This window comes from Cebus imitator, unplaced genomic scaffold (assembly GCF_001604975.1).
Source record: "Cebus imitator isolate Cc_AM_T3 unplaced genomic scaffold, Cebus_imitator-1.0 Scaffold738, whole genome shotgun sequence".
Classification (NCBI taxonomy): domain Eukaryota; kingdom Metazoa; phylum Chordata; class Mammalia; order Primates; family Cebidae; genus Cebus; species Cebus imitator.
In genome coordinates, this window is record NW_016108053.1 from 28,215 (window position 1) to 37,008 (window position 8,794).

Below are 8,794 nucleotides of genomic sequence, written 5' to 3' on the forward strand. Positions count from 1 at the left end.
TTTTTGAGATGGAGTCTCGATCTGTTGCCCAGGCTGGAGTGCAGTGGTGCAATCTTAGCTCACTACATTGGCCTCCCAGGTTCAGGCAATTCTGCTACTTCAGCCTTGCTAATAGCTGGGATTACAGGTACGTACTACCACACCCAGCTAAATTTTTGTATTTTTAGTAGAGATGGGGTTTCACCATGTTGTCCAAGGTGGTCTCAGACTCCTGAGTTCAGGCAATCCACCCACCTTCGCTTCCCAAAGTGCTGGGATTACAGGCATGAGCCATTACCCCCAGCCTACTTCTGATACTTAACTGAAATTTTATATCATTTGACAAACTTCCCTCCAACCACATGAGATCCATCCCCTGGTAACCATCCTGTACTCTCTAATTCTAGGAATTTGACTTTTGACTCTACTATTAAGTGAGACCATGCAGTTTCTGTATTTGTTTTCCTGATTCATTTTATTTCACATACTGAACTCCAGGTTCATTCATGTTGTTACAAATGACAGGATTTTCCTTTTTTTATGGCAGAATAGTGTTCCATTGTGTATATATATCACATTTTGTTTATCCATCCATTGTTATCAATATTTGGGTTGGTTTTGTATCTTGCCTTATAAAATGAATAATGTTGCGATGAACTTGGAAGTTGAGATATATTTCCCTTTGGGTATATGCCCAGCAGTGGAACTGCTGAATCACGTGTTAGTTCTATTTTTAATTTTTTAAGAAACTTCCATGTTTTTCTGAATGACTATATTAATTTACATTCCCATCAACAGTGAACAATAATTTCCTTTTTTCCATACTCTAACACTTATCTTTATCTTTTCATTAATAGCTATTCTAAAATGTGTGAGGTAATGTTAATATTATCTCATTGTGGTTTTGATTTGTGTTTCCCTGATGATTAGTGACGTTGAGCATCTTTTCATGTACCCATTGGACATTTGCATATCTTCTTTTGAAAAATGTCTATTCGCATCCTTTGCCTATTTTTTAATTAGTTTTTCTGTTTTCTAACAATTGAGTTCCTAATATAGTTTGAATATTAACCCCTTATCAGAGGTATGGTTTGCAAATATATTCTCCTATTTTGTAGGTTGTCTGTTTATCACATTAATTTTTTTTTTTTTTTGGCTGCGTGGAACTTTTTAGTTTGATGTAAACTCATGTGTCTATTTTTGTGTTTGTTGCCTATGCTTTGGGCTCGTATCCAAAAAAAACCATTGCCCAGACCGAAATCTTGGAGCTTTTACCATATGTTTTCTTCTAGCAGTTTCACAATTTCTAATTTTATATTTAAGCCTTTAATCCATTTTGAATTGCTTTTGGATATGGTGTTAGATATGGGTCCAGTTTTATTCTGCTGAATGTGGGTATCCAATTGTCCCAACATGATTAATTGCAGAGACTATTCTTTCCCCATTGTTTTTGGCTTCTTTGTGAAAAGTTAATTGAATGTAAATTATTGGATTTATTTCTGGGCTCTCAATTTTGTTTCTTTGGACAATGCATCTGCTTTTATGCTATTACCATGCTGTTATAATTACTACAGTTTTGTAGTATATTTTTGAAATCAGGGAATGTGATGCTTTGTTCTTTTTGCTGATGATTATTTTGGCTATTAGGTTCTTTCATAGTTCCAAATGAATTTGAAGACTGTTTTTCTATTTTTTGTGAAGAATGTCTTGATATTTTGATAGGATTGCATTGAATTTGTAGATTTCTTTGGGTAGCATAGTAATTTTAACGATATTAATTTTTCTATGAATATAGGATATTTATTTTTGTGGTCTACAGTTATTTTTATCAATATTTTATAGTTTTCCGTGTATATGTCTTTCATTTTCTTGGGTAAATTTACTCCTAAGTATTTTATTTTTGATGCTGTTGTACATGGGGTTGGTTTCTTAGTTTCTTTTTCAGATAGTTTATGGTAAGCGTATGGAAACAATACTAATTTTTTATGTTGGATTAGTATCTTGCAAGTTTACTTAATTTATCAGTTTTAACAGTTTTCCAGTGAATTCTCAGGCTTTTCTGTGTATAAGGTCAGATCATCAGTAAACAGACACAATATCCTCTTTCTTTCATATTTTCATACCTTTTTATTTTTCTTGCTTAATTGCAAATTGGGTAGAACTTTTAGTATTATATTGAATGGAAGTCGCTAGGGTGGTCATACTTAAATCTTTAGAGTTCACTGGGTGGTTCTAGAGATTACAAATGGCAAAAATTTACACGAAAAATAATATAAAAAGACATCTTAAAAAGCGTTCAGTTTATCTTTTCTGGTAACATTTTATTGTAGCACTATGCTTTTCTCTCTTATATATGGGTATAGGAGGTTGTGATGTTGGTATTGATACCAACATTTTGACGTTCATATACATTTTTATACACTGATTTCTAAATAAAACAACATACTTAATTCTCATTATTTAAGAGTTCTCATGAGGCCAATAAAAATCTGCCTAACGATTTTCCTGGATAACGGTCACTTTCTTATTTGATATTATATCCGTGTTCCTGTGGACATGAGTGAAGTGAAGATGTTGGTAAATTAAGTAAAATCCTTAATTGTCAGTTTCACTTTCCTTATCTTTAAAACAGGAAAAATAAGTCCTCTTGTTTTTACTTAAGAGGATGATAGTATTATCTTAATGGCAGGTATAAATCTGCTTTATTCATTAGCTGTTGTGAGGAAATTATTGCAAAGGGGACAAAGAAAACTCCACAGCATTTGTCAGTCATGATTTGATGCTTTATTTTCTCCTTCCGTCTTGAAAGATTTCTAGAGTAGACAGCTGACCTTCCTCTGAGTACTTTCTTTTCTGCTATCATCACCTACAATTAAGTCTAAAACCTAATACATCTAAGACATTACACATGTAATGGAAGAGGGTTAATAAGGGGAATAAAAGCTCCAAGAGAATTAAATCACATTAAATGGGACAGTTGGGCCATAGTGCACTCTGTCTGGAGAATTAATCATATGCTGCTCATGCCAGTGGAAGAGATCAGTTTGTACTTATATTAGTGTCTTAGATTAGAAAAGAGAAGAAATAATACAATTTCCAGAAAGAAAAATATATTGATGACTGATGGAGTAGGTTAGTGACAGCCCCACATGGCCTTAAATTCCTGTATCAGTTCTGTGTGTCCCTCCCCCTGCTTTTTCATTCTTTGATCTTAATCATTTTCTCCTGAAGCCTTTAGAAGGTGCCCTTGGGTACTAGAGCCACAAAGACTATCTGAAGTCAAGCTCCTGGGAGTCCTACAGCTCCTAGCTCAGGGTAACGGGAGTACAAAAACCCATCTCTTTTTTTCTTAAGGTAGGACAAACTAGGGTATACTTTATACTCTACCAAGATTTAGTGGAGTCTGGGATTTCAACTTTGTGCCCTAATTTGGCTTTTCTCCCTTTTGTACTCTGCCTATCCTGCCTTCTTACCAATTTATCTTTATAAATACTTTCTTTATTATACATTTGCATGCAAATACTTAGCCTAAGGTCTGTTTTGGGTACAACCTGATCATAGACAATAGACTGCTATAACTTCTTAGCTTTTATTTAATAACTTAAGTCACATTTGATAGGTACCTTCTACATATAAATCCAATAAGCACATAGTTTATAAAGAAATATTAACCAACCTGTCAACAAATGCATGGTGAAGAAGGAAGATGGGATCATTGGCAGATCCCTGTACCTGGGACATCGTTCCATTCATATAGATGTGCAAGGCGTTGTGCATGCTGCTTTGAGAGGCATCTGCTAGCCCAGTAAGTGGACTAGCAAATCCTGTTCATTAAAAAAAAAAAAAAAAAAAAGGTAATGTTTACTTTAATGACTGAAAACCGTAGTGAGTATCCCATTTGATTTATAACCATAATTTAAAGCCCAATTCAAAATATAAAATCGAAAATAAAATTTATTTCATATTGAGACTCTTTACATTCTGGATAACCAGGGTGTATTCAATAAATATTTGTGGAATCAAATGGCTTAAATGTAGGTACAATGGACACTTAACCAGATAAAACAGGCTGAGCCAATTTGTGCTCCCTCCTGTTCCTTCTGCCTGTAATTTCTGTTTCAATATGAACAAGTCATAAGAACATTTTATAATAACCAGCAGTCGCTTTCACTTCAGTCTGTAACAACACTCAGAGCAGATCTTTTCAGCCTGTTATGTGTCCCCTTGCTTTCCATTTTTGGAGAATAATTTTGGTTTCTGCTTCCAGAGAAAGCATAAAATTTGTGACTTTTTACATTTTAATTCGTCTTTCACAGGAACATCTTTGCTATAAGTTCATAATGTGTTTTATTTTATAAAACATTCACTTCAAAAATAATTAGAACTCCAATAAATGTTTCCATGTATTGCATCAGCAACAGTAATAATGGGAATATTTTAATAAGAGCTATTATTTTCTAAATGTTGAGTATGCTGTTTATTGTGACATATTTTCTCTAACCTTTACAGCAATTCTGTTGATTAGAAATAATTAGCCCCATTGTAAAGAAAACTGAGATTCAGAGAAGTTCTGAGTTTACCAAGCTACCCAGATAGAGTTGGGATTTTAATCCACACCAGTTAGACACTAAAATATGAGCTCTTGGAATTTTGTGTTCTCTCTCATATGCCTATGAAGAAGTGGAAGATTAAGATAGCTTTTTAGTGCCCACTCAGGCAAAACTGAGAGTTAGGATCAGAAAAAGAAGTTTGAATAACAAAATTGAATTGTAAGCAGGAACCAAGTTGAGGGAACATGACGAAGGACGTATTATTGAATTTCAGAATTTAGAAATGTCAAGCAAGCAGAAATTACGAATAAGATTATAATGTAAATCAGAGTTATAACAGAAGCAGTGAAGTCCTAGCTTTATTTCATACAGGTAGAACTATTTTATTGGCAACATCTTCATTATTAAATGTGCAGTTCTTAATTCTTGCCTCACATGCCTTGTGCTCTCCCGCTATTGTGGCTTATAGTGCTTCTGCCCCTTCGGGTAGTGATTTTTTTTCCTTGCTTTACCTCCTTTTGAATTTATTTTATTTACTCTTGGAGACCATACCAATCCCTGACCCCTCTGGAAGATTAGCCTAAAAGAAGATTTGCCCCTTTCTTTTACACAGTTTTGTCTATGACCACTTCTGTGAATATACATACATGACACTTGATCTGTGTAGAGATTTTTCTAGATCTTGACATAATTTTATGTAACATTTAGAAGGATCTGACAAATTAAGTACCTACATTATTATAGAGATGGAAAAAAGGGCTTAGAGGGGGCAAAGAACCTGTCTAAGGTAAAATAACAAATTGGAGGCTAAGTTTAGAGCAGATGTCTGTTTTATTATAAAACGTATGCTCCTAAATACATTGGTTTACTTCCTTTGCTATGTAGCAATAAATCACATCACTGAGGACAATGTTCTACATAGAAGGTGTCTTCAAGATTTTATCTTTGAGTAGCATAAGTGAGAAATTTAAAACCACTTTTTATGTATACTTTCACACTTTTTAAAGTAGGTCCCAAACTGATTTTTTATTATTTAAAACAATTTTTTAAGTTTTTTATTTTTCATTGATTTATAATAGTTGTACATATCTTTGGGATACATGTCATATTTTGATACCTATAATGTATAAGATGTAATGATCAAGTCAGAGTAATTGGAATATCAATCACCTCAAAGCATTTATCTTTTCTTTGTGTTGGGAATCTTACAAATCTTCCCCTCTAGCTATTTAAAAATATACAACAGAATTAACTGTTGTTAATTATAAATTTCCTACTATACTATCAAATTTTTAAAATCATAAATAATTTCAGGGGATATAATTCAAGAATATTGCAAATAGTGTCAATTTAAGAATGAACATATTAGTTTCAAAAAAAATGTATGCTACTGAATTATTTGATACCATCATCCATACCAAAAACAACTTAAATTCTTCTTTGATAGTCTGTAACTTTCTGGAGTTACCTTTTGATACTTGAACTTGCATTTGTATACTGTTTTTCTACACAATCATATCTAGATGTTATATAGGTCATGCTTAAAATATTTTAAAAATATTGGTGAGGATTAAGGAGATGTTCGTCTAAAAATAAAAAAATTTAGATAGGAGGAGTAAGCTCAGGAGATCTATCATACAACATGGTGATTATAGTTAATAACAATGTGTGGTACACTTGAAAATTGCTGACAGAGTAGCTTTTAAATGTTCTTACCACCCAAATAAATATGTGAGGCAACAGATATTTTAAGTAGGTTGGTTTAGACATTCCCCAATGTATACATACATCAAAGTATCATGTGACACACCAAAAATATATAGAATTTTTATTTGTAAAATTTAAAAGGGAAAAAGAATAATTAGCCTACCAAACTTCTCTATAACAAAAATAGGTATATAAATCCTATTCTAAAGGTCAAAAATAAATAATTGCCAGGAAACCTTGTTCTTATAAATAACTAAAGGTAAAGAAATTTTTATACAAATTTTACTTACTTTTTTGAACTCATTTGAGCAAGATATGCTAATAATGGTACAATCCAGGAAAAAAAAATATTTTTTTACAATTTGATCCATCAACTGACAACTCAACCAAGAATTATTTGATAAAAGCAATTTTGCAAATGATGAATTTATTTATAAATGACTCAACATGTAAGAAGTTTGTTGCCTAGTAATTAAAGTTATGTGTGTTGGCAACACTAGTACCAATATTTTGAATCTCCCACTTGTTTAACACCCTGAAAGTTTTTCCCATTCTGGGAGCAGACTGTCCTGAGAATGAATTCAGGACAGGGGAAAGACAGGCTCTTCTTCTGAAACTTTGTTGAAAGGAGATTTTGAAAGGAGAGTTGGTGAAGGAGAATCTTCAGGATTCCTCTCAATCAGATTTATTTTGAAAAGTGTACTTGGAAGGATGAGCTAAAAGTAACTTTTCTTAAAAATCTCTGCACCATGTATCCCTTATAAAGTCTTTGTGAACCTGCAGTAGTGTATCTATACCACTTTGAAGATATTGCTGTAGAAAAGATTTTTAGAACTGAGTAGAACTTGGCTTAAATTCTATGTTACTTACTGGAAGTATGATCCTTGTCAAATTGTTTATATTTTTTGAACCTTAATGGTAAGAGAGGAAGTAAATAATGTCCACTTATCAGTTAGTGGCAAGAATTAATTTTGATAGCAGGCATAAAAGCATCTACTATAGATCTGGTGCTAAATGAATACTTCCTGAGTAGTAACTATCATTTCTATAATCATGTTGCATGTGATAAATGGGTGCTGCTAACCAAGAACATGGTGTACTCCCAATGCGAAAGTGTCTCTTTTGCTCCAACTCCACACCATTAGGTACCACCCTGGCATCAAGCATCTCCTCCTTGCTAAAGTGCATTGTTCTGTAGAAACATGCCTGCTGCCTGCCCTCATCCAATATCAGGTGCTCTTAGGTGTCCTAGGAATTAGAATGGACTACCATTTTAAGAGCATTTTCAGCAAGGCTAGTGTTTCATTACTCACTACTATGCTGACCTGACAGATGTTGCATCTAGAAAAGCTTCCAATATTATTAAGGAAACAACAGCTAAAGGAAGAGCACATGGAGCTGGTCAGAATGCATTGTGATATGTGTTTAGAAATAATGGAAAGGCCCAGGTTGAGCCAAGATTCTTTGTGATACAGACCACATTGTTAATATAAACAGTTGTAAACAGTTGTATTATAGTAACAATTTTAAATAATCTATGTATATATTGTCTCTTCAAATAGACTAGAAACACCTCAGAATTAGAGATCAAATTGTTTGCTTTGATTTTCAATAATCAAAATCAGAGCCTTGGACATCCTCATATATAAAAGAAAAACAAATATAAAACATTTCTCAATCTTTCACTTATATATCCTACAGAGATTGCAAATAGGAGAGATAAATTTCCATAAAACCTACAAGGAAAGTTTAGAGCACTCTACTCTGGCACCTGTCAAATGACAAAACACGGAAAATGTTATGAATGACAAATAATATAAAAATGTGAACAAATTGTTTTCTATTTTACCTTTTCACAGAGTTCATTTTCTTGACTGGTGAAGTCAAGTTGAAAAAAAATAGAAATAATTTCTTCAACATCAGTAGCTTCTCTGGCTGAGATTTTACTGTTTTGCAAGAATAAGTCAAAGAGGAAATTCTAGGAACCCCAAAATAATGCTCATATACATCTACCTTTTCAAATATCTTTAATGTAAATAATCTAATTTGAATTGCCGGGCTACTTCTGATATGAATATTATCATTATCTTAATTTTACAAATGTGAAAACTACAGTTTTTAGAAGTTAAATAACACATAAATTAAAACTAGTAATTGGAGAATCAATGAATTGAATAATTGATTTCAATACCTGTGCTCCTTTTTGTATATGACAGTTGGGTGGTGTCTGTACTAACTTACTCTTGACAATTTCTTTGCACTATACCCCTGCAATAAATTGTAGACTTGTCATTTTTAGCTACCAAATTACTGCAAGGTCCAGAATGTGTTATTAACTCAACCTTGTCCAGGAATTCCTCATGAAAAGAAATTTTAATAAACCAATGGGGACCCTGTTAGTCACAGATGCCAAAACAGCTCAGTGTTCTTTGTGAAGGGCAGTAACAGCTCCCCAAAATTATGTTATGCCATAACATTTGCAAGCTACATTTCTATTGGAAATTAATAAACTCAGTTCAGGTCGATGGCAAAAATAGAGTTTTTTTTTTTTTTTTTTT

General features: G+C 32.9%; 1 protein-coding gene across 1 annotated transcript in view; it reads right to left on the bottom strand.

Moving 5' to 3' along the window:
• The window catches only part of LOC108296777 (tyrosinase), a 59,669-nt gene that overhangs the window by 20,019 nt on the left and 30,856 nt on the right, over nt 1–8,794 (bottom strand). The window contains exon 3 of the mRNA XM_037735170.1: nt 3,656–3,803. Within this exon, the coding sequence (XP_037591098.1) occupies nt 3,656–3,803 (148 nt within the window). The remainder of the gene's footprint in view (nt 1–3,655; nt 3,804–8,794) is intronic.